General features: G+C 39.9%; 1 protein-coding gene across 4 annotated transcripts; it reads right to left on the bottom strand.

Moving 5' to 3' along the window:
* Nucleotides 1–808: 808 nt before the first annotated feature.
* On the bottom strand, nucleotides 809–25,044 carry LOC102914470 (phospholipid scramblase 2). 4 transcript variants are annotated; one of them, XM_076576822.1, is made up of 9 exons: nucleotides 24,982–25,044; nucleotides 23,785–23,869; nucleotides 15,828–15,908; nucleotides 12,113–12,345; nucleotides 9,992–10,034; nucleotides 8,057–8,277; nucleotides 7,779–7,940; nucleotides 3,468–3,629; nucleotides 809–1,089 (listed from the first exon to the last, which is right to left on the bottom strand). In XM_076576822.1, exons 3-9 carry the CDS (start codon nucleotides 15,898–15,900, stop codon nucleotides 1,060–1,062), a joined length of 924 nt encoding a protein of 307 aa, XP_076432937.1. In that variant the 5' UTR covers nucleotides 15,901–15,908; nucleotides 23,785–23,869; nucleotides 24,982–25,044; the 3' UTR covers nucleotides 809–1,059. The 4 variants fall into 4 exon arrangements, with proteins under 4 accessions (XP_076432937.1, XP_006987009.1, XP_042137365.1 ...); XM_006986947.4 differs by lacking the exon at nucleotides 24,982–25,044 and adding an exon at nucleotides 24,103–24,255; XM_042281431.2 differs by lacking the exons at nucleotides 15,828–15,908; nucleotides 24,982–25,044 and adding an exon at nucleotides 24,103–24,255.
* Between the last annotated feature and the right edge of the window lie 621 nt (nucleotides 25,045–25,665).

The following is a 25,665-nucleotide window of genomic DNA, read 5'->3' as shown; positions in this document are numbered from 1 at the left end:
TGGCCACTTCAGCTTTGCTAACAGCATTTTTTTATTTTTGTAGCCCTAAATTTCAAACTTTTCCACATTCTTCCCACAACCTAGTCCCAAAGACCTAAGAAGCACATGGTTAAGTTTTATCATAGCCACAGCCCCAAATCTTGGTAAAACACCCTGACGTCATGGTTAGTTTTCATTGTCAACTTGACATAAACTAGAGTGACCTGGGAGACTGAACCTTAGTTGAGGGACAACCAAGATCAAATTGTCCCCTGGCCATAGCCATGATAGGTTCTCACTTAATAATTGAATATAAACGGTAATATCAAACAGTGTACCAATAGTAAAGTTGTAGAAAGAGTGAGTCCTAAAAGTTAGTGTTTCTTGGCAGAAAAACACGTCACTGAAAAGTATTTAAAATTGGTAAGTTAAGGACTTTTCACTATTAAAATCTATAATAGTAGAAATTTTAAAAGGCCATTTAGTGCTATTGCCTAAAGACAGAAGAAAATATACCTTACTTTTTCTTATTTGCACTTTATTGGGTAGTATTTCCCAGCCAACAAAATAGTAACATTTAGAAAAGCTTTCAAAATATATATTTTCAAAATAACAGATTTTTTGTAAGAAATAAACTAATTAGATTTGATAAAAATCAAGTATACTTTTATAACTAACACTAGCAAGGTTTAAACAGAACAAAAAATGAGAAATACATCAGATTATGATTTAACTTACATCTCCATAAAATGTTTTATTTCTAAATATACATTTTCATTTTTATCTTTAATTCAGTGAATAATTTAGATGTGTATAAAGAAGTAAGCCCATGTTTAATTCAGTGAATAATTTAGATGTGTATAAAGAAGTAAGCCCATGTCTATTCCAATTATGTAGAGGATAAACTGTCATTTAGAAAGCAAAACTGTATCCATTATGCCTCATGTGTTATAGCTTAATTCTGAGAAATTTCAATACAGAAAACTACAGCCACCAGTTTCCCAGATACATGGTCTCACTGAGGAGACATCAACGTTTCTGTCTTCTTCGTTGGTCCCCACCACACGGACGGCTTCGTTCCTACTCACAGCCTTCAAAAAACATGTAATCCTAGACAGAAGCAAAACATAGAAATAGTTTTTTCAGAAACGAAGCATGGTCTGTTCTCAGATACTGAAAGCTAAGAGCACTTAATGCCCAATGACATAATGTCATCCAAGATAAACTGAATGTAGTTTGGGTAAATGCTGGAAAGTCTATAAAGAATCATGACCTTTCCCTTCTGAATACAATAGCAATTAGATTCTGTAATTGTATTTATTTCTCCATGTCTGTATCAATTTAATTAACTCCCTCATACTTTCTCTAAATATTTTTCATATTCCCTTTGAAATCTTTCCATCTTTCTTCCTAAGTTGTAACTTTTTTTTTCTGTTAATGATTTAAGTTTACGTTTATTAGTGTTGCGTCTCTACACATGTCTGTGCAAGCAGTGCCCATGGAGGCCTGAAGAGGACGTCAGATCCCCTGGAACTGGACTAATAGGTGGTCCTTAGTTGTCATGTGGTGCTGGAATTCACACTCAGGTCCTCTGGAAGAGTCACCAGTGCTCATCACCTCCTGTTCATTCCCTAACTTCTAGTTTCTCTCAAACATTGCAATGTCTTAATTAACATGAGATCCATGGTCAGCTTTAGACTTTCTGTTGATGTAGCCTTTTCATGCAGAATGAAATAAAGATCAAGCTTTCTGTCTGGCTCAGGAGCAGCAATTCTCCTCTAAACCAACCCATTGTTTCCTTTCTGTAACTATCAAATCTTATGGAATTTATTTCTTTCCCACTTTTTCTGTTCTTTTATTCCACCAACAGTAGTAACTCAGTAGCAATAACACATTTTTATTGATAGAAAATGTGCCTGCATTTACAGACCATGGGGTGGTGTTTCAATATGCACTCATATTGTAGAAAGCTCAATACACATATTTACCATCTCATTTATTATCCATTGCGGGGACACCTGAACATGTGGTGTCTTCTTTGCCATAATGTGCAGAACTTTCTGTTTTTCTATCTATAAAGTCTCTTCCGGAGAAAACAATTGCCATTCCCTTCCAACCCTGTTTCACGTCACCATAAAAACTGAAGATTATGTGCTTCCCCTAAATGCAGGCTCTTTCACATGCCCAGACCCTGATTTAAAATATTTCCCCCACATTAAAGCCAAATTTACTTTCACACATTCTCTTTGTTTACATAAAATGTTGGTTTTATTTAACCTTTTTGCAACAAACAAACCAAGCATAACGCAAATAAAGAACATTAGTGGAAAAACCCTCAGCACCTGCTCATTTGGCTTCAATAATGATTAATATGAGTAAGCTATGTCTACCGGTTACTTCATCATACAACCCCATTCTCCTGTCCACACTATTTAAAAGCAAAAATCTTTTCTCAAACCAGTTCATATTGAAGGGATGCAGATGGGGACAACTGTTTTTATTAAAATACCAGACTAAATCCTCCATACTATCAAATAGCCAGTCACTGTTTATATTTACTTGAATTCTCATGTCTTTTTGATATAGTTTTTCTTGAATTGATGCCCAAACACGACTCACAATAGGTATTATGGTGACATCCTGTTTTATTTTAGCTTTATTTAACTTTGTATCTGTTTGGTGGAAGAACACAGACTGCAGGGCTGCACAAGTCTTGTTTTTCTTTTTCTTGATTGCTTCTCCAAATCAGTGCTTAAGATATCTCATGTTTCAAACCTTGCTACATAATGGAACCAGCTAGAACTCTATCTAGACTAAAAGCCTGGATAAAACTTCAGAGTTGAATTTAGTAGAGTTGTAATCTAGGCAGGGAGAGTTTGAAGTCTCTTAGGTATTTCTACTGTGTAGTTAAGGCTGAGGACTATTGCCTTCTTCCAGTAATGATCAATACTGGCTGCATATTGGAATCCCCTAGGGTATTATGTAAATACTGATCATGAATGTCTGATTTAGTTGAACTGTCCGGATACCTGGGTAATGTATAAATTAATTTCTCTCTTCAATCCATGAATATTCTAGAAATTGAAAGTTAGAGGCATGACTGCATATATAACTTTATTATAATTTATAGTTATATATTAGTTAATAATTTAATGATTGAACATGTACATTTCAATTAGACTTTTTCCAATTAAGTACATATTCAACACTTACACAAATCTCCAATTTTATGTTTTACTAAAATAAAACCTGAAAAACAAGAAACTCTGAATAATAAAATTTGTGTCTTGCCTTGTGACAAGGTATAGATTCCTCAGAGAGAAAACAGTCATCCATATCCGAATTTCAGGATTACATGCAATTAAAGAGCTATAATAAAGCAGAACCTTGTATAACACCCCTTAGTGTAATAATGTCACTTTGGGACACACAATCTGCCCAATCACTATGGAACAATTTCTACCAAGGATTAGCAGGAACAGACTTACTAAGAGGAAACACGCCCCGAGTGTCACAGCCTTCATCTTCACGTCAAGGTCTAGGGGGAACTGGATCCCAAAGTTATCTGAATCTGTGAAGGTCTCTCTCACACACCCAGACCACTGCTTGGAGATCTTGCCAATTCTAGACTGCTCATCAAGAGACTTGATCTACATATGAAAAGAAAAGCGTAAGGGTTTGTAGAAGGCGTATGGCAAGCCGACTTTCAAAACTGGAGTAAAGCTGGGCAAATATTTTATTTAAAATATGTTCAAAAATATTTCTCTTCTTAAATTTCTAGAGGCTATTGAAAAGACAAAAGATGAAACTCTTGTTAGATTATCTGCTTTGAGAAGCACAGCTTTCACACATGTGTAAATAAATGTGGCAGAGGCTCATTGCTACCGAGGGGGCAATGGGCAGTGTGGGGCATGAAGTGCAAAAAGTCAAGAAACACTTAAAGACCAGTTGGTGAGTGGAAGGGACCAACAAGAAGCTCCATGGAAGGCTTCCGGGGCAGAGATGAGGTAGGACTTGATAACAAGTGCTGAGTAAAAAGTACAAGAAGAGAAGCATGTGAAATCAGATTTCCAGTGTGGAAAAGGTTCTGATTTGGGGCTCTGTGGGAGGAAAGCCCAAGGCCCCATTTTGCAGTAGAGTAGGTAGGACACTAACTAAAGCTATTCCATAGAGGGCATGTGGATGCTCACCAAAGTATGTATACAAAGGCATGAGCCAAATGAGGAGGAGGTATGTCCTTTCCAAACATGCAAAAGGCATCAAAGAAGGGAACAGAATCCTTTAAAGCCCTGGCCTCAGACAGGATCCACCAAGTACACATGAGGACATTCAGAGATAGTCAACATCTTGGGGTGGCTGGAGGGAGGTGGTACCTTAAATGTGATTTACTTCTAATATGAATGAAGACACAAATTATTACTTGTAGAATGGTACCTTTACTCCACATCCACACTTTGTGGTCTGTGAAAATTAGGTTTTGTCATTAAGTCTAATTTGATGACAGGGTATGGCAGATGACTTCAGTGTTCACCATGGCTAACTGGCTTGCCCTCATGGGCATCCAGTGAGCAGTATCACTCACTGAGCTGCTGTGGGTACAGCCCTAGGACACACTTTCCTTGAGCAGATGGGAGGTCACCTCCTGGACCAAGTTAGCGCCATCTACATGAGCTTCCATCAATGCACAGATACTCAGCTGACCTAAAAGGCCATGACGTGAACACAGTGACCTTGATTTAAAGTCATGAGCCATTATAGTTGTATCAGATATGACATTATGATGAGCTGGCTTAAAACAAATCCTCTTTTGCAGTATTTTAGTATTTTATTGCAATAGCTGTTTTTAATTTAATTGATTTAATTTAAGCATTTATAGTCAGTCATAAAACCTCATATCATATACATGTTTGAAGTCTGAATTATATGACGGAAGATAAGTGGCAATTTGTCAGCATCATAAACCCAAAACTAAAGATCAACATTTAACTATTTACCAGTGTTTTACAAAGCAGTACCTTAAAATTAACTGAATTTATTTTCAGATGTATATATAGTTTTGCTGGAGGGATGATCAGAAACGTGAATTGTAAATTACAGTCAAAAGTAACCAGAACAAAAGGAATTTTAGCGACATTTAAGAATTTTTTTTAAAAAGAGTGTGTGTGTGTGTGTGTGTACCTGCACACCTAGCATAGGTGGAGGAGTCTGAGACCAACTTGGGGAAGTCATTTTTCTTCTAGCAGGGCTAGTGGTAGAACTCAGATTATCAGACTTGGTAGCGAGTGCCTTGGGCTGCTAAGCCACACCCCCAGAGCCCAGGTAGCATTTTAAACAAGACACCTGAACAAGACAATTTCATCTCTGAATTAATGAACTGGCATAACAATAACTGTTATTGCTCTACTCACAGTTCTAAAGTCATTGTTAGTGGCTCATAAGAACATTTCCCATTTTTAAGACATGAACATTGCCATCACTAACTCTATAGGAAATAGAACAAATGGGCCTTTCTAAGTTCTGTCAAAGACAAAACATAGATATCATCATTCTAAATCTGTCATAAGGAAAGTAACTCATTTAAGGCAATGGGTAATTGAAGGCATCCATGATCATTAAGAATATCACAAAACTTCAGTTTTTTTAAAGCACATGACAGCAAAATTTCCCTTAATAGCATTACTTGATTAAAAAAAGAAAATAAATCTATCATATGTTCTAACTAAATACTTACTACCTTCTCTGACCCTCACACAAGCATAATGTTCTGTATGAATAATTATCATTACAAATGTTCATAAGTGTTTTTATACACATATATCACAGACACATTTTTCTGTTACAGGTATTTTCTTAAAACTCTCAGCTCTGTCCTTAGACATACATCCTGTAAGAGGAGAAATCCACCTTAACACACCCAGATTCTCAGAGTAATTGAGTCCATATGAATGCAGGAAGCTCTGTAAAAATTGAATGAACCTGGAAAGCAGAAACCTTTGAGAGCTCTGGGGTTGGGGTTCCAGGAGTTTCCACAAAGTGACAGCTTTACTCAGCTTTGGAGACTCCTTCCTCTGTGTGGAAATTGAGTCCAGTTTCTCCTCATTTTGATTTTCCAAGAAAAATACATGGATTTTAAAGTTAACAAATTCCCCATCTTTAAATGCTTGCCAGTAAAAATAGAGCAACGAGCCTGGCTAGGACATTTGTTGTAATGTCAGACATATTCAAATTCCAATGGCCTAATTTCCTGCAAGGGTTTATCAGAGCCCAGAGAAGAACTGTGCAATATATATAGAGAGAGAAAGAGAAAGAGCTGCATGGGCCAAGATCCTGCTGGAAGCCTACAGATGCTACTGAGCTCTAGGTATGTGAAACTCTTTCCTATTATTGTATTTCTGTTATAGAGCTTATTTTGTGAGTTGGGAGAACTGAGCTGTTAAAAAAAAAACCTATTAGTGAAACATAAAAAAGATAATAATCTATGAAAAACATTATGGGAATGGGTTATGTCCCTAAAAAGGTCTTCTTTTCTATTATTTCTTGAGGAAGGGAGTTGAACAGTGCCGGGTGGTGAGATGACATCTGTAGAGGTCATGTGGCTGCAGAGGTCACGTGGCGGCTTAGGCTACTGACTGAAGAGTGCTGGACCTCTGCACTGAGGAAGCACAGGAGGAGGCTTCGTGACTGGCCCCGCCGAGGCTGCCGGGAAGGACCTTTGGGAGAGTGTGCAGGAAGATGACTCACATCCAGGCAGGATGGAACAGGACAGCCTGAGGTTAGTTCATACTACTGGGAAGAGGGTGTGTAATTTACAGCTTAAGTCCTGTTTATTTCAGGAATTTTCTATTCCAGATTTTCAAGCCGTAGTTCATTCTGGGTCATGGAAAATTTGGAAAATGAAACACAGAGAAAAGATCATGGCTTCCACTCACCACACTGAAGCTTCATTACATCAGTGGGGTTTTGACAGGAGTTCCAAGTGACAAAATTTGTGTCCCTTCCCAAGAGCTGGTGAGGTTTATAATGCAGACTGAGGGAAGAAAGAAGGGCCCTGGAAATGCCCTAAGTGTCTTGGTTACTCTTAGATTTAAAATGAGTAATACTGTCTTAACAGAAGGAAGAGTCTCTCTCTCTCTCTCTCTCTCTCTCTCTCTCTCTCTCTCTCTCTCTCTCTCTCTCTCTCTCTCTCTCTCTGTGTGTGTGTGTGTGTGTGTGTGTGTATTAATGTATTCATGTTTGTGCATGGTGGGCATGGTATGTATGACAAGGTGAGTACAGAGGTCAGAGGTCAAAGTTAGGTGTCTTTTATCACTGCCCACCTTATTGAGACCAGGTGTCTCTTGCTGAGACAGACTTTTTCCTATTGAGCTGGACTGGCTGGCCAGCAAGCCTTAGGAAGCCTCCCCCTCACACACACCTGAATTGGGAGTAGAGGTGGATACTTGCACACTAAGGTTTTCCTGTGGGTGCTGGGATCCAGGTCCAGGGCCTCATATTTACACAGTCAAGAGTCTAGCCATTCAGTAAATCACTAGCAAAAGCTATAGAATTTTTTAAATGCTGGAATGTTTTCTTTTCCTTCTTATTTATCTGAATTGACCTGTGTTTGCATGACACTGAGGATACTCCACATTAACCTTTAATCAGAGTAATGACCTTTACTATGAAGAATTAAATGACCATTAATTGGATGGACACACATCAACTCACACTATTTAAGTAATGCATTGGGAACATCCTGTAGGAATATATTCTTTTCATGTCAGGAAAGCACATCCTATGAACACTATGATACTTCTTACCTCAAAGTCAATGTCTGTACAGCAGGTGCATGCCACACACGGACCAACAACTTTTAGAACATCCTGCTTCTTCTCGTTTTGAAGAGTCAACTTGGGCAGACAAGGGTGCCAGGTCTGAGTCACATAACCGACCGGCACACCAGGAGGAGCTTGGATTTCTATCTACAAAACCAAGAAGAGTGTGTGTTGAATATAACCATAGCCACACAGTCCAGGTTTAATGCATGCTTGAAAACTCCTGTTGCACTCCTCGGCTGCTGTGGGAACTTCACACTGACCTCCTGGAGGCAGCAGGGGAAGCAACAGCTACTACATCTCAGGGGTCTCTCCAGAGTCATGACTTCTCGGCCCAGATTATCCAGGATCCTCAAGGTGAAAGGTCTTGCTGCTTCACAGCAGTTTCGAGTACAGCAGTCAGTATCTTCCACAGCTAGGTAAACCATCTGCCCAAGGCTGTTCTTGATTTCAAACTTATTATTTGTTTCAAAGCCTGTTAAGACTGAAAACACACAGGGGAAACCACATTCACCACTTTGCTAGGGACAGTGACTCTCTCCTAAGGTAGCAGTGGGAAGGTGTGCCTGAGGCTGCAGGGAACAGTGGGAAACGGGAGACAAGCAGTGCAGAGATGATCTGGACTCAGGACATGGCAATGGGAAAGGAGAAGATTAAGGTAAGAAGGAAAGACATTGTCCATATATGAGACTTCCTAAGGGAGCAAGCTCCATCTCCACCTCCATGGACTATCATAAGGGGGCTTCAGTGTCTGTGGTGGTGGAGTGCTGAGGGAGAAGGAGGGGCTAGGTATGTAGATAAATGCCCAGTCTTCTCATCTGGCAGAGTTTTGCTTTGGTGCTTATGGAGTGACTATGTTTATAGTCTGTGTGTGTATGTGTGTATGGACATACACATACACACACATATACCTCAAACTATTGATCAACATATATACCTTTCCCCATTATTAGAGCAAAAGCAATGAGGAGGATTTTTCTAAAAGCACAGATGTGAAAATGGACAGTGAAGCTAGAAGTGAATCTGAACAGGACATCAGGCCATGAAAACTGGCTGTTATATATTAAGTATGCTGGCCCTACCAAAAATAGTCTATAGGTTCTTTGAAAAGGGGCCATGGGACTATGATAAAAGCAAAATCAGTTCTATCTGTACTTATTTAATTATAACTGACCCTATGACCCTGGACATGTTATAGAAAATCAAACAAATGTCTGGAGATAAAATGATGTAATCTATATCCTTTGAAAAATCGTGAGTCTGTCTTTTTCTAATGAATCCGTATAAATAAAGAAGCAACTTGATTGCCAGTTAGTCTGCAATACTCTCCCCATCATCGTGCCTGACTCACTTCTTTCCTTGTGACACCTTGCCTCTTCTCGGGACCTGTGAATCGCTGGGGCTGGCCCTCCTGCACAGGTGTTTTCTAGATCCCAGCCAACTTTTCAAAATGCCCCACTAGCTAGAAGAGGACACTCATTCATATATCTTTCCTGGATGCCTTCTGGTAGGTGTGGTGATGCACCTAGCTGTATCTTAAGTTATTTTTGCATGGGGCACTGGACCCAAGGAAGCATCTGGAAGCACTCCCTCTGCCCCCTCAGCCCAGGAGCGTTCTGGGAGGAGCAGCCTTGGGAGGGCTGTGCTCAGTCCCTCCGACACCAAACATGTTGCACCTCAGCTAGAAATTCACGGCCCACAATATACAGATTCTACAGACCTCCTCTGTATGTCCAGCAGAAGCTGGGGTTACTAACAAAGACTTTACAAAGGATCATCGCTGTTCCAATTCCTAAGGACCATTCACTCTGGGAACCAAACCATTGCCTGAGGTTCTGCTCAAGCCTCAAGTTGGTCACACACTGGCAGAGAGCGGCTAAGTGCTAGGAGTCAGGTGAAGGGCGAGGCTAGCTTAGTGCAAGCAGAGAAAGAGCACAAGTGTCGATTATTTCCTTTCTAACACAGTGAGATCTCATGGGAACACATGTCTAGCACAGGACATTTTGATCACCCGACTCCTACTTCTCAGAAGTGGACAGGAGATGACATTCATAATTTCTTTACAGTGAAGAGAGATGTCTGTAGCGTCCTAGCTGAACCTTCCACAAAAGAGTGCTGTAGGAGAGGCAACTGGCAGGCCCATAACCGTATAAATGGTTTCTGTTTCTAGAAATACCATCAATACAACGGATACACACCTTCCAGAAGTTCTGTTTGCTGGTGAATCAGAATCTGATCTATCTGTTCCGGAAAAGAGAATGTGCATGGAGTCATCAATCAATTCTTAGAAGGAGCAACAGTTCACACTCTGCATTCTATTTTGTATAGCATTAAATTTTTATATTTTAACACAAATATTTTTAAAGATATATTTATTTTTATGTGTATGAATGTTTTGCCTACATGTATGTGTTCCTTGTATGCAGTACTCGCAAAGACCAGAAGTGGGAGACAGACTCATTGGAACTGGAGCTGAAGATGGTTCTAAGTGGCCATGTGCATGCTGGGAATCAAACCTGGGTCCTCTGCAAGACTGGGAACTGCCCTTAATTTCTGAGCCGTTTCTCCAGACCCGTACCCGTTTGTTTAAATTGTTCATTTCAAAAGCAAGAATTTGTAAGTCAAATAAAGCTGATTTATAATGGAATTCCCATAAATTACAAAATAATGTTCTTGCCAGAAGATGAGATTGAGAATTTATTTATCTATTCAAATAATTTTCTTATAGGAAGCTATCAATTGTAAATGATAATTTTCCTCAATATTTATTTGCCTTGATTAAATTATGTCTATTTTTTTTTTAAAGATCACAATTAGGACTGAAAATTTCTCTTCTTTCCTCTATTTAAATAATCCACTTAGTCCAATTAGTGTTGCCCATGTGTACATAGGTGCGGAGGCATCCACTGGAGGATGGGAAGTCTACCAGTGATCACACCCAAAGAAGAGCGAGTTTCCTTCTCCAGCAGCTATCAAGTGTCCAGAGCTCCTCAGTTAGGGATGAGGACTCAGGATCCCTTCCAGCTTCAGTGGAGGAATTCTGCTTGGCTCATCTCGTTCAGGTCTTTGTAGGTAAACACAGCTGCTGTGAGTTCATGAGTTCAATATTCATACCACATCCAAAAGACAGCATTCCACAGCACCCTTCCTTATTCTCCTACTTCTACATTATCTCTGTCTCCTTCTCTGCAATTTCCCTAGCCGTGTGTGTGTGTGTGTGTGTGTGTGTGTCAATTGATAACGATGTCCCCTTGATGGCTGAGCATTCACAATGACTGAACATTTCCAAGTCTGACATTTGAACACACACAGGACATGTTGGTACCATGTGTGCCAGACAGACTGGAGATGGCTTGGCTATGACAGGGCCCTCTGGCTGTGTTCATAGACTGGGTGAACTTCACAGACCTTTTACCTCACTGACTTTTCACACTTCATATTTTTGCTAAAGCTCATCATCACTGAACTATAGTTCAGCAAAACCCAGACTTTCTTCCCTCACTGGAGACATTTGCAATATTGAATTTTCTAAAGAATAAAGGCAGCCTTTTAGTCTATAAAGCTACATATATGAAAAAAAATTACTTTTTCTGGGCAGTGGTGGTGCATACCTTTAAACCTAGCACTTGGGAGGTAGAGGACAGATCTCATATTCAAGACCAACCTGGTCTACAGAGTGGGTTCCAGGACAGCCAGGGCTACACAGAGAAACCCTGTCTCAAAAAACAAAAACAAAAACAAACAAACAACAAAAAAAAAAAACCCATCAACAACAGAAACAAAGAAAAAAATTAAAAATTGCTCTTTTTTAGGTATCACCTAAAGATAATAATAAATTTTTTTTTAAATATTCTTTTCTCAAATTCCAAGGCTGTAAGTCAGTCTTGGGGTAAAAGGCTTTTGTGCTCATTACCAAAGCCCACATTTAAAAAGTAATCACAATGACTGTTCCTTGGTTTCTGAGCCTCAACAAAGCAGTTAACATCTTTTGATACCAGTTGCCACTTCCAAAAAACAGTGATAATTATCTTGTGCACGCATCACATATTTTCTGTGAGGACTGTACTTGGGACAGTGACTAGAATAATGTACAATAAATACTTCCTGTTGGCTATTATCATAGGCTGAACTCACAGGAAAATAAAATACAATTATCTCATATTTCACTTAGCAAGTGAACTTCCTCTAGGGGAATTATGAGTAACCAGAAGACACAGAGGAAAATGTTATGCTTTGGTGAATTATTCATTTGTTGCCCAAGTCAGTTAGAAACAGAAATATAGTTTTGTCTTTTGTGAGTTCTGAGGGTCTGGATTTACCTGACTTAAGTATTCTAGCCCAGGTGGGCAGTTATGAAGAGGTGGTGGTGCTGGCATCCACTGGGTATTAACAAGGACGATAGTCTGGTTATTTTGAGTAGGAAGCCGGGTTGCATTATAACCTTCACTGCCAGCTGTTAAGACTGTATGGCCAGCCCGAGGCCCTGGGTAACCAGACTGGAGACTTTGGTAGTCAGTTTGGAGTGTGGGGCGTCCAGTATGTTCGGGAAGTCCTGAAATAAGAGCAAAAAAATTTGCAACTTCATAGAGAAAAGGTATCAGTTTATGGAAAAGTATTCTGTAACCTCTTCACTCAATGTTGAAGACTTTTCAATGAAGTGTCTGTGGTTTACACTCGCTTCTAATTATAGGTATGAAGAATAAATAACCAAGTTTATTGTTGTACTATTCATATAAGCCAAGATGTACAATCAGCCTACCAATAGATGATGAAGAAAATTTAACACACACACACAAGTATAGATAGGACATAGCTACAGATATTATGAATCTAAATATGGTTACGAATAATGGTTTATTCAGTCATAAAAAAGCATGAAATTATTTGTAGGAAGATGTATGAATCTAGACATCAGCACATAATGAGACCCAAGCCAGATGCACTGGTGTTTCTGTCACCACGGAGTGACTCTGGATCAAACTGATTTTCTATCTGGTTATTGGATTTTAGACGACTTTTTTTTAATCTGACCTCTGAAATGAACTACAATATGCTTTCTCTCTTTATAGATCCTACTTATGCACCATCCATGTGCACAAACACACACATGCATGCATGCACAGACACAGTTTAGAGTAAGAATGAAGATCACAACAATTTAAAAACTAAATTAGCAGACAAAGTAACACCTTGCATGGTGACATTAACATATCGTATCACCGCCTTAGCTCATAATTCATCTTCCATCACCCTCTTGTGTATCACCCTCTATCTTCCCACTGGGTTCTGACTAGTGGCCCAAGTAGCTGAGTCTGCTTTTGATCTTATACAGACATGTTTTTAAATCTAGAATCCACACACAAAAATAATAAAATAAAATAAAAAGGGATATCTGTTTTTGGAAATTTGGCTTCTCTCTCTCTCTCTCTCTCTCTCTCTCTCTCTTTCTCTATGGCTTTTTGTTGTTGTTATTGTTGTTGTTGTTGTTATTGTTTTGTTTCGGTTTTTTTCCTATTTATTTTTTTAGATGGTTTTACTGTACTGCCTTGGCTGGCAGGTCTTTAACTTGCTATGTAGGCCAAACTCACAGAGATCCATCATCTGTCTCTGCCTCCCAAGTGCTGGGATTACAGGTGTGCACCACCACACCCAGCCTGGTTTGTATCTCTTAATATGGTGCTGTGTAGTTTCATCCATCTTCTACAAATGACATTTCACTCCTCTTTCAGACTGAATAAAACCTGTATGTGTGTGTGTGCATGTTCTTCATTCATCTGTTGATAAGCATCTAGGGTGACACCATGCTTTGGCTATTACAAGTGGTATAATGATAAGAATGGATAAATGTTTACCTGTGGTATGCTGACAGATTCCTTTATGTGATAGTTCCATTTTAATTTTTGGAGGGACCTCTAAAACTATGTTTTTTTTTTTATTGAATGCATTAATTTAACAGAAGTACATAAATCTCTATCCCCCATTCATGACCTTTATTGCTGTTTGTTTCAGGAGGACTGAGAGGGTCCCTGCAGCTGTCACACAGGGACACAAACCATGCCAAAGAGATAAGAATGGTAACCTAGTGCATATTGACTTCATCAACCTGCATCAGACTTCCAGGAGTCTAATAACAGGTGGTTTATTTCCAGTGTATTTAAGCCCAGTATTGTTTTTGAGATATCTGTACACTCGTGAAGATGTATTGCTGTGACTGGTGTTATAAACAGCTGAACGACTGATAGCGAGGCAGGAGAGGTAGATGGGAATTTCGGGTAGTATCAAGCCCCTTGACGAAACCTAGATTAAAAAATATGGGTTAAGGTATGAGAACTAGGTAGGAAAAAAACATAAGCTAAGGCAGAGCTTTTATAGTTAACAGTAAATCTCCTAGGTCATTATTTGTAAGCTGGTGGCCCAAAGAAAAATCCATCTACACAGTACAATTTGGAAATAGTTTCCTGGTGTAATACAACCCCCATTGCACAAGGAAGCATAATTACTTTGAAACTCAACACAGGAAGTTGGTGGTTCTTCCAAGAAGATGGTTTCTAGAGATATATTGCATGTACTACTAGCTTAAGGGCCTACGGAGGGACTGGCCTAGTCTTGGTCAAACAGATAGCTTAGAGGTCATCTGGGCTATTAGTCACTTCTGGTCCTGATTGCGGGAGTCTGGGGGAAGACTCTGGCTATAAGGGTCATTTAGATTATTAGTCACCTCCTGTCCTGGTTGTATGAGCTTGATATGGCCTGGCCCAAGAGATCACAAGGCAGTTAATCATTTCCAGTTCTCAGCTTTTTGGGTAGAAGAACAGGTTTTTCGTCTTTCCTAAACCAAGCTACCTTTTCTAGTATACTCCATGACTGATACTGACTGAATTAACATGTATGCCTACTTTCAATTAGCTATAAGGTTAATTAAACTGTTCTGTGGGCGCCTAGGTTAAATTATGGATAATCTAGGAATTTTCCAAGCACTGTGTCTATGAGAACAGACGTTTTCCACCTAGGCCTCCTCACATTAGAACCACCTGGCTTTTTGGAAATTACCAGCCATTGTTTAGAGGTGTGGTTTAATTGCCCTGTGAATGTTCTCTGTATTAGTATTTTTAAATGAAAATTAATGACAGCCATGGTTGTGAAGTGCTGCCTTAGAGCTCTGGAGCTTAGCCAGCTCCTATTCCTTTAATTGCAAACATCTGGATAAGACCCAAGACCCACAGGGAATTTTCTAAGACAATTACACAGGCCATTCAACTCCCAAGCCAATCTGTTTACTCAGAAAAGAAAACGAAGCGCATGTACCCTTCTGCTCAACCAGAACACCTTTGATATTAATCCCCAGTGTGCTCACTGAGGATCTGGATAGCCTGCGACTGGAAAAGCTGGGTACACCATCAGCACTGGCATTTACGAAAGTCCAGTAATGCTGACAATTGCATTTCCCAGGTCTCTGAAATAGTTTACTTTTTGAAAAGATAAATGAACATCTAGTATATATTATGTGTGACTGAAGAAGGGGACAGTATGTATAAAGGAGTAAAGCCTTCGTATGCGCTACAACATGAAAATGAGGGTTCTATGAAATGGTAGCATTTCTGTGGTAAGCAGTTTCCAGTTTTATGTTTCTGTTATTTTTCATTGAGTACAATTAATTCTAAATACTTCATGGTTCAAAAACACCCGTTAAATCTCCTAAATATCATCACATGAAGCAATTTTCAGCAAAAACATTCAACAAAACATTTACTTACTATCTGTATCAATATTTAATTTATTAACAATATTATATTTCATGAGTAAATATAAATTTGTGTATTGCATTAGTTCTTCATAACGTTTACTGTCCTTTATAAATAAAAAGTATTTATTTCAAAAGCATGTATAGTCTAAAACAAAACAAAAACTAACATTTCTTCAATGGAATTTTAAGAACAACAGTTACTAAAATAAAGACGTAGTCATCACCTCTTTCTCTCTTGGGAACATCAATTGGTTAGTGCTATTTTTTTCTTTCTGCAACAAGTATTTTACCTTGGAATGCTGCTGGTGGATACTGAGGGGCATACCCAGCTGGCAAATGTGTTCCTGGGCGAGGAGCCTCCATGTGTATGCCTGCAGTTCAGAGAGAGGTACATGTTTATCAGCTTAAGTGAGATGTGAGTTGGGAAGGGGGTGGACAGTGCTAAGATGATGTGTGGTGCTGAACTGAAACATGCAAAGTCAAGTCAACACATCAAGTTGTTCCTGTAGCGGAGCCAGCATGGAACAGAATCCCGTTTGCAGCAACTTCTCTTCTAGGTAGCTTGAGGCAGCTCTGGGACTGAGGCTGAATCCCCAGGATTTTTCATATGTGACATAAGAACCAAGATAATTTTAAAAGTACGCGTACATAGGCACTGTAGAAAGTTATAAAACGCCCTGTATGTGGTGATGGTACAGCTAGAAATGTGGATTGCTTTTTAATAACTATTTTCATGAGTTCTTTGAGAATTTCATACAATGTAGTTTTGTTATATTCACTCCAATTCCTCCGTTCACTCCTCCCAGGAGAGTACAAACTGAAGACAATCGTTTATTAAACTATGAATTAAGTGGCTTGTAATCACTACCTTGAGAATTAACTTTAGGGTCCAGATGTCTCAACTGTTAAGAGCACTTGCTGCTTGTTCAGAGGACTCGAGTTCTGATACTAGCATTCACACTGGGCAGTTCACAACTGCCTGAGACTCTGGTTCCAGTGGATCTAACACTCTTGGCCTCTGGGGGTATCTGCACACATAGTCTCACACACACATACACACAGGTAAGAAAACAAAATAAATCTTTAGTATATACCCTTCTGTATTGCCATTTTTATGCTTATCCTGTACCTGCACTGTTGGGGCTGAAGTGTACAAAGTTTCTAAGTTATAGGTAACTGACTTCTGAAAACTATACTATTCAGTTATCGTCAAGTAACATGTAAGATTACCATGTTATCTTCTATATATTGTGGCTTGAATCATCTTACTATATGCACAAAAAAATGTTTCGGCCTACTACATCATAGTCATGTCTCTCTAGTGAGTCATTTACCCATCTCAAAGTATCAATAAATACGAAGGAGCATCTTCTGTATTACTTTTGGTTACACTCTGGGTGACGACGGCTCTGTCATTACAGAAATTGTGATCTAGTAGTCATTATACTTACCTTATTTTCTCTTCCACTTCTTGTTGGGTTACTGACCATAAATTCAAATGTTTGCATTGTTGACTTATAGAAACATGGCCTTAACGTAGAAGGAAACAGTTTGGCTTTTAAACTGATATTTTCTGCATGTAACTCTTCTGTGGACTTTTAAATATCACTCAACTCATTCATTTATGTGTGCTCATGAGAAAGACTAGATTGAAGCCATTCTTCTCATCAAATTATTTCATAACAGCTTCGGCAGTATAGAGTTCATGGCAACCACATAAATTCAGGAAACAAAGAATCTCTTGCCCAAATTCCTTTAATATACCCTAAGTTGTCGCAGATCTCTGAAATACCATGGGCCATTCCATTAGAACCTACTTCTCTGCTGTAGATGAGTGGCCTCGATGCTTACTTAGTTCTCCAATCTGTTAAAGCCCTGCCTGTAAACCTCACTCTCACACTGGGTCTCAGAGCACATCCAAAGGAAACACACTCCAGCTCTGATGGTATCTATGCTGATCTGAAATGACACACTTTAGTGCCCTGTAACAATCCTCACCTTTTGAATGATATAAATTGCACACATAACTAGGACCAGATGGTCTCAGTGAGTCAGGAACTCATAGTCTCTGGGGTTTAGGTAGCAAAGAAAGGATTCTAATTTCAGGACTCCCAAGAGGAATTGATAAAGAGAAATTAAGATAATGGGCAGATGTTCAAATATACCAAAAATATAATAATTACAGGTTAATTTCTGTACCAGTAACATAAAATAACAGGATTATCAATTTATCTTGAAGCTATCACCTTCATTTTACATATATATTCCTATTTGTGCATTATATGCATAATTCTCATTTATGTAGAATTTCTATTTAGGCATATAAACACACACATACATACATATACATGCACATACAACTGCATGTATGTGAAACAAAAGAATTAAATGTGACTTTAGCCAAATGAATCTTTCTAAATTGAAGTGAATCACCATAAAGTTTCAAATATATTAAAGAAACTTCAGTCAACATAAGTTTACATTTTAAAGTCTTTTGTGGAATTTTACATGAAGTCAATGCTGAAGTTGTTAATGAAGATCAACTCCTTGGGGGAAATATGAGGGAGATGGTCTATCTAGCCATCAAGGCTAGGTTGATTTGAGATGCATCAGTTTATTTCAACAAAGACAAAAGAAAAAAATTAAGATCATTTCAGAAAAGCCTTTTGTTCTCCTTAGATGAGAACATTAAAAGTCTTCCGAGGCAAAACTCTTTTGTTAGCATTTGATAGACACACATTTTATGTAAAAATTTCCCGAGAGAAAAAGCAGAGCATTATGACTGATGCTCACTTAAGTCAGTCTTATGAAAATATACAAAAGCGTGAGTCTGAGGGCCTGTTAGAATGGACTAGTTGTTTACAGTTAATCATTTTTTTTAATTTGTTTGACTAGAATAAGCCTTGTGCACATAAAATGTACACAGAAGCATAAAACTATCCCATCTGAAATGCATTCTACCTATACAATATGTCTACCAACACACCTAATACTTAGCTTTCCCAAAGGCTTTCATGGCATTGAATATTTTTGCAATACATCTTCTCTGTTATTGAAATATTGAAACAGGAATTAGATTCTGTAGCATAAAAAAGCAAACAAAACAAAGAATAAAGGACAAAACATTGTGGCAGAAAACAGGTAAACAGATTTAACTTAATAGGGAGAATACTGAAACTATTACAGTGAAACAGTCCTAGAATAGAAGACCTTCTGTTAGCACGTCACAAACAGACAAGCTGACAGGCTCAGCTCAATCAAGGCGTCCTGGAGCTACACACTCAGATCCATGGACTAGTCTTCAGCTATCTGGTTTAGCCTCATCTAGCCAGTTACTCCTTTGGGTTTGACCCTCTTCCCATGCTGGGTTTTTCAGAAAGACTAGAAATTGGTGGCTGGCCCATGATGATTAACAATTTTCTGAAAGCCTTTGAGTCCAGTGAACCAGGGGCAGAAATGGGTAGTGTCACTTATGAACACAACATACTTAAAGTTTCAATCTAGCCCCCACCCTTCCCCTTTTTAAAGATAGCTTTCGTTACTGATGATGCTTGGCTAATGAAGGTTCTGCAAACTTCAACAAATTTTAACAGTAATTTTATGGATTACTACCCATCACTCCCACCTTACCTTCATGTCAGAAAAGCACCAAAGTATATCTAAAGGTAAATCATAAATGATTTCTACAGGGAGGTATAGGCAAGTTTTCCTTATTTTATATTAAAAATTTTTAATTATTTTTTTATTTTCAGTTCAGTTAACAGTTGAATTAGGATTATAATTTTTGGACTTTATTGATGTGAGATGTCTTTCCGTACTCTGTGAGTATATGTTGTTCCCCCTGGTTAATAAATAAAGCAACTTTGGTCTATGGCAAGATAAGATAGAGGTAGGCGTGGAGAAGAAGGGTGGAGTCTGGCAGATGCCATTCAGCTGCAGAAGGAGCAACATGCCTGCAGACCAGTAATGCCACAGCCACATAGGCAATACTTAAGATTAACAGAAATGGGTTAATTTAAGTTGTAAGAGCTAGTTAGTAATCAGCCTGAGCAATAGGCCAGTTTGTAATTAATATCAAGCCTCTGAACAATTATTTTATAAGCAGCTGTGGGACCAGGTTGGACGCAGAAAAGCATCTGGCTACACTTTATATCTGTATATATGAGGTGGAAATACTTCTTTTCTAGTTTAAAAATATCTCAGCTTATGTTTAGCTATGTTAAGGTGAGAAGTCTATTCCAAGTTAGAAACTTGAGAACAGGCTGGAAGGATGGGAATCTGTAAACTGTGTGTCAGGTGGATCTTAAGTAGTTGGTGGTCTCTGCCTTCTGTGCACCAATGAGAATAAGCAGTGTTTACTCTTCCACTGTGAGAATCACTCACTCTTCACACAGAATGGACTCTAAAGTATGCCCATTAGTTCATGCTCCTCTTCCCTTCTTCCTATGCGTCTTCGCATGTAAGTTACTGAGGGAGAGAACCTATCATGAAAGCACAGCAATACATGTCTTCACTGTACTGCAGCTTTTAAATGCAGCAGTAACACAACATCACAAGCATTAAAAATGGAACGCCAGGAGTTGTGCTTCCAAGTTCTAGGTGCTTTTGTAAGTGTTATCTGTACATGGGCCAATTAAAATGAGCAACTCTGTGCCTGATGAATAAAGCCAGAGACTCAGTCAAGGCTTGCTTTGTGTTCCCTCTTGTGTGCTACTATAACGATCTTTTGATTTTTCTCCATCTTTTTTGGGGGGCAGGGTTCAAGACAGGGATTTCCTGTGTAGCCCTGGCTGTCCTGGAACTCCTTCTGTAGACCAGGCTGACCTCAAACTCAGAGATCCACCTGCTCTGTCTCCCAAGTGCTGGGATTAAAGGCCTGTGACACCACGGCCTGGCAGTTTTCTCCGTCTTTATGGGCCGATTCTCAGGCATGTCACTGGGGTTTGAAAACCGCTAAGTATACATCTGGCTTAATTAACTGGTTAATATTTATGTTACCATTATAAAATACCTCCCAAGGAAGAAAAAGAATTGCAAAAAACTTTAGGAAAAGAAGAAATATCCATGACGTATTCCTGAATTTTCTGGTAGAATTATCCTGCACCGGAATCATCATAGCACCGGAACAGGATTTTAGGCACAATGTGATGATCACACACATCTTCTGAACCATGGAAGATGTTCAGAAGCTGAGGCATCATTTTGTTAAAAACCATAAGGCTATACTCATGTTCTGAGCTACTGCATAATTTCTACACTCTCCCAGCAAGGAGAGGGAGAAGGCTGTGGGGGTTGTGACTTGTCTCCACAATTCATGGTTTGGTAAAGCTTTTCAACCCATGACCCAGAAATCAAGAGATTCTTTTACAGCTTCCAAAAAAAATATTTCTGAAATATCACAAAACCATCATGCCAATCAAATAAGTAAAAAGTAGGTTTCGGTTACTTAATGAGAAATTACTAGCTAAGTATCTACAAACAAAATTTCCCATCCCAAGTGATTCAAGATAAACCAGTTTACATGATTAGGGCCCAAAGTTTGTAACCCATTACAGCTTACTTTGCCAACACCCTCTTCTGTTCCGGAGGCCATCGCCAGAATGCTAAGTCTCTAATGTCCCACCAGTAAGTGAAAATGAGACACTATATTGAGGGAACGAGGAGACAGTAGGTCAGAGATTAAGGCAAAATTAATGAAAATAAGTTGCAAGTCAAATAATGTTCATGCACTCCTGGCAATGTTTGTAGATACAGTTTGTGCATTTGAAAGGTTAATATCTAAAAAGACACACACTTGAGCTGTTCAAATGTGGTTTGGGTGACTGTCCTATGGAGCCAGAATAGTTGTGTTTGCTCAAATTTGGGCTAGAAGATGCCTTGGGAACATGGTACAAGCTAGAAGTGCTGTAATGGAGAAATCTGGCTAAATGCAATGTATGCTTTAAAAAAGTAAAACTTTCTAACACAATCCACTTTCACATTCTAAGATGAAGCAAATATGCTTAGGAACAATTGTAGATAGCATCTTAGAGACTTTTATTCATAAACTTTGAATGTAGGTTATATATCAGCCAGGACAAATGGGCACACACATGCAGTTACACAAACATTTCCTATTTAAGTATTTAAATATTTATATAATAAAAGCCAACTCTCACTCAGTCCTTTATGAAGTGGTAGCATCTATTCTAACAACTTATATTTTAAGTCGATTGTTGTTTTTGCTCTCTTGGAGGGGGGGCTGCCACTGGGTTCCCAAATACATCATACTCGGAGGCTTATTCTCAATTAAAAATGCTTGGCCTTAGCTTGTTTCTTGCCGGCTTTTCTTAACTTTAAATTCTCCTGTCCATCTTTTGCCTCTGGGCTTTTACCTTTCTCTGTTTTTGTATACTTTTCTTTCTTACCCTGTTGCTGGCTGTGTAGCTGGGTGGCTGGCCCCTGGGTGGCTGGCCCCTGGGTCTTCCTCCTTCTCTGGCTACTTCCTTCTACCCCTCCTCCCAGATTTCTCTTTCTATTAATTCTTTCTGCCTGCCAGCCCCACCTATCCTTTTCTCCTGCCTCGCTATTGTCTGTTCAGCTCTTTATTAGCCCATCAGGTGTGTTAGACAGGCACAGTAACACAGCTTCACCGAGTTAAACAAATGCAATATAAACAAAAGGAACACACCTTAAAATAATATTCCACAACAACTGGTGTAAAATCAGTTTAATCCTTTAGGTCTGCTGTACTAGTTCCACAATTTCTACAACAAGCTGACAGGGGTATACCTGAAGAAATTCAGGGTCTGGAGATAGGAAGCAGTGGAGAGAGGGTCACATTGAGAAAGCCTGAGTGGAAAGCTAGTGAGCTAATCCACCCACTCCTTTCTACCTCTGTGCATTTCCTGTGCATCTGGCATTCTAGACTGCCAAGCACAGTGTGGGTTCCATTAATATTTACTGTTCAATAGCTAGCGGGATTTGTGACTTGTTCCTCTGATACACCTCCATGCTGGCCTTGATTCAGAGTTCCACTGAACTGTGAAGCAGTATTACTAAATTGAACTGGGGCCTGATGGGATCTTTTCAAGCAGGATGTGGTATCGGTTTGTGGTATGTGCTAGGCATGAAGAGAAAAATGAGCAGAAAAAAGCCATCTACTACTTCCTAGGCATTATTTATGACATATGAACATCTGTATCTTGGCATCTTGTATCACAAATGGCATGTGGAATGTCTGAAAAAACCCTGTACAAACCGTATACTCTGGCCGGGTTAATGGCAAGCAGAGCAGGAGGTAGAAGCAGTCACCAGACCAGAATTGATATATTTAAGAAGTTTAATAACATCTGCTTCAAGAGAGACAGAAGCAAGTAGATTCTCACAGAGAATGACCCTCCTGAGAGGGAATGGGTGTCTGAAACAGATAAGAACAGTTAGGGGGTGGTGGCAGTGGCGCAGGAGGAGACAGAGAGAGGCAGGCGGATCTCTGAGGTCAAGGCCAGCCTGGGCTACAGAGTGAGTTTTAGGACAGCTAGGACTGTTTCACAGAGAAACCCTGTCTTGAGAAAAAAAAAAAGTTACTTGGTGTTAACATGCTCGCTCTGTGCGTTTCAACTGTGCGTACTCCATCATCTTGTTAAGTAATATGTTTTATAGCACTAACTGTCCTTCTTGAGGGTGGCCCTTGGAGGTGAGCTGTCTGGGCCATTAGAAGTTAATCTCTAATGTTTGTGTGTGCTCTCACAAGTACCAGGTCCTGCTACTAGTAGTCAAGGACTAATTCTAATTATTCGGGTTGAGGGGAGTGTTTTTATTTTGGCCTTTTGTCTCTACAGTTAAGATTTTTTACAAATGTAGACAGATGTCAGGACAAGGCTGATGACCTCCATTGTGACAGGGCCCTTCCCCGAATTAAACATGAAATCTTATTTACAACCTAAAGACCGAAATGGAAAGACAAAAGACCCCTCTAAAGACACGCTAGAGAATGGGAGAACTGTCTCCTTGCTAAAAGGCGCATGAAAAATAACCCTAAACCCCTACCCACCTGCGGGCAGACCTTACTGAGCTACGTTTTTACCTCGCCAGCCAGAGCCTCTTCCTTGCCCCTATGCCCACCTCCATTTTCCAGCCGTCTAGGACACTTTTCCCAACTTCCAGCCCACATCTCCACCCTCAGAGTCCTCTTTCTAGGGCTTCTGTGTTTTCTGTGTCCTGCGAGGGCCACAGATCCTCTTGAGACAGCCAGGGCAGCTGGCTTACCGTTGTTGAGCAGCGAATCCTGGAACCAGCACTGGCTCTGCTCTCCAGACCCCTCTGTGAAAAGGACAGGTGCCACACGCCGCCACTACAGTTAGGGAGGGAGAAGAGCACCGTCAAGTGACCTCGTGGCTCAGGTTTCCTTTCCAGAGTTTTGCGTTTTGCATATAAAAAGATTTCAATCCCTTCCGGAGGGGTACGCCCCCCGCACCCAAGGTGAAGCCCAGCCAAACAGCGAGCTGAGCTCTCGGCCCTTCCTGCCCGCCCCCACCCCCCGCCCCCCCCCAGCTCCAAACTCATGGGAATTTCCTTTACTCTGACCTCCACGGCATTCTTCAGACTCTGGGACTCAAGAATGTTTTCGTTTCTTTTTTGTTTAGATTTGCTCTTCTTGGGTTGTTTGTTTGGGGATGGGAGAGTCTGAGGATTTATGCCGATGGTCCTCAAATCCCCTACTACTCCTACAGAATACTGGTAGGCGCCACCATGACCAGCCAGTGCTATTTTTCTTTATGGTGTTTTTGTCAAAATCATGAGACAGCTGTTGTTCACATCCGGATAAATAGCTTTCTCTGAGATAAGAGTCTCCTCATGACTTGCCCTGGGTCTGGAGTCGCTCAGAGATTCGCCATGACCATGAATAAATTTTAATAAGAGGAGGATTTGTTAAATACTGGCCCTGGCTACTCCTGGCAACAGGTCTGCAGCTTCTAATCATAATCAGCCCAGGGCTTTTAAAGTCCAGAGCCACAAGATTAAATGTATTTTGTCTCCTTGTAGGCAGAGTCTAATTTTAACATATATGTCTTGCAGTTGTCCTAGTCTTTGAGCAGAGTAGGCAAGTCTGATTCCAAGAGCAGAAAATAGCAGTTGGTGTTATTTTTAGGTCTCAAACACAGGACAAAAGTTTAACTAACATATCAAAGCAGATGCTGGCCACCAGGTTCTCTCTTCTGCCCTCAGGGTATGGATGGCATACCCAGCCCACAACCCTAAAACTTCTCCAGCCGGGGAGCCCAGCTGCCCTTCCCACAACTGCCCCTTCCTATATAATCCAACCGTTTTGGTTAGCTGGCTTTTTTTTTTTTTTTTTTTTTTTTGGTGTTCTACCTTTTACCCTTTTGGCCAGTTTCTTAGCCCAGACTGCCCCTCCTGGTTGGCAGCCCCTTTACCCTCCCCGTCCCCCTCAGTCCCCCTCACCTGGCCCAGCTCTTTCTAGCCCTGTTGGATATGGCCTCTGCCAGATGTCTCTGCCTCTGGCTTATGCTCTCCCTCTTAGCTACAATAAACCTTCTTCAACATACCTAGGAACAGTCATGACCTTTCTTTTTCATTTCTCTTTTTATTTACCTATGACCTACTATCTTGCTAGAACACCAAATTTTACAAGATCAGTCCACTTAAGAACAGTCTTCAACATCTGCAGGGGTGTGTGTGTTGGGGGGGGGGGGGCTGCTAGGGTACAGCCGGTACAAGCCAGGTACTTAACCTTATGAGGCATTTTCTTTTTTTTTTTTTTTTTTAACTTCTTCAGTCTTTCAACCATAGTAAGTCTAAACTTAGTTAGCCATCACAGACCTTATTTCCTAAGTCTGTTTTTCTTTTACACAAAGTAATTGTGGCCTGTTTTTTCCTATCTCCCTTCACTCCGCCCCACAAAATGACTACAGAATTCTTTTAGCTTCTTAACAAATAAAAATTCTGGAGAGGGACTAGTAGTTAGAATCCCTGATAGGCAGACAGAGAGGGAACAAGGCCATGGCTGCAAAATAAAGGTGGCAAACTTCCAAAGGGCTTTTTTCTTCCTCACATTCCTGACCCAAGGCAAAAACCTGGCAACCTAAAAAAGGGGCCTGGTGGCCTTTGTCTTTTATTGTGAGAGCC

The sequence above is a fragment of the Peromyscus maniculatus genome, chromosome 7 (genome assembly GCF_049852395.1).
Source record: "Peromyscus maniculatus bairdii isolate BWxNUB_F1_BW_parent chromosome 7, HU_Pman_BW_mat_3.1, whole genome shotgun sequence".
Lineage (NCBI taxonomy): Eukaryota > Metazoa > Chordata > Mammalia > Rodentia > Cricetidae > Peromyscus > Peromyscus maniculatus.
Note: the sequence above shows the minus strand (reverse complement) of the source record. Positions and strands in the feature narration are given on the sequence as shown.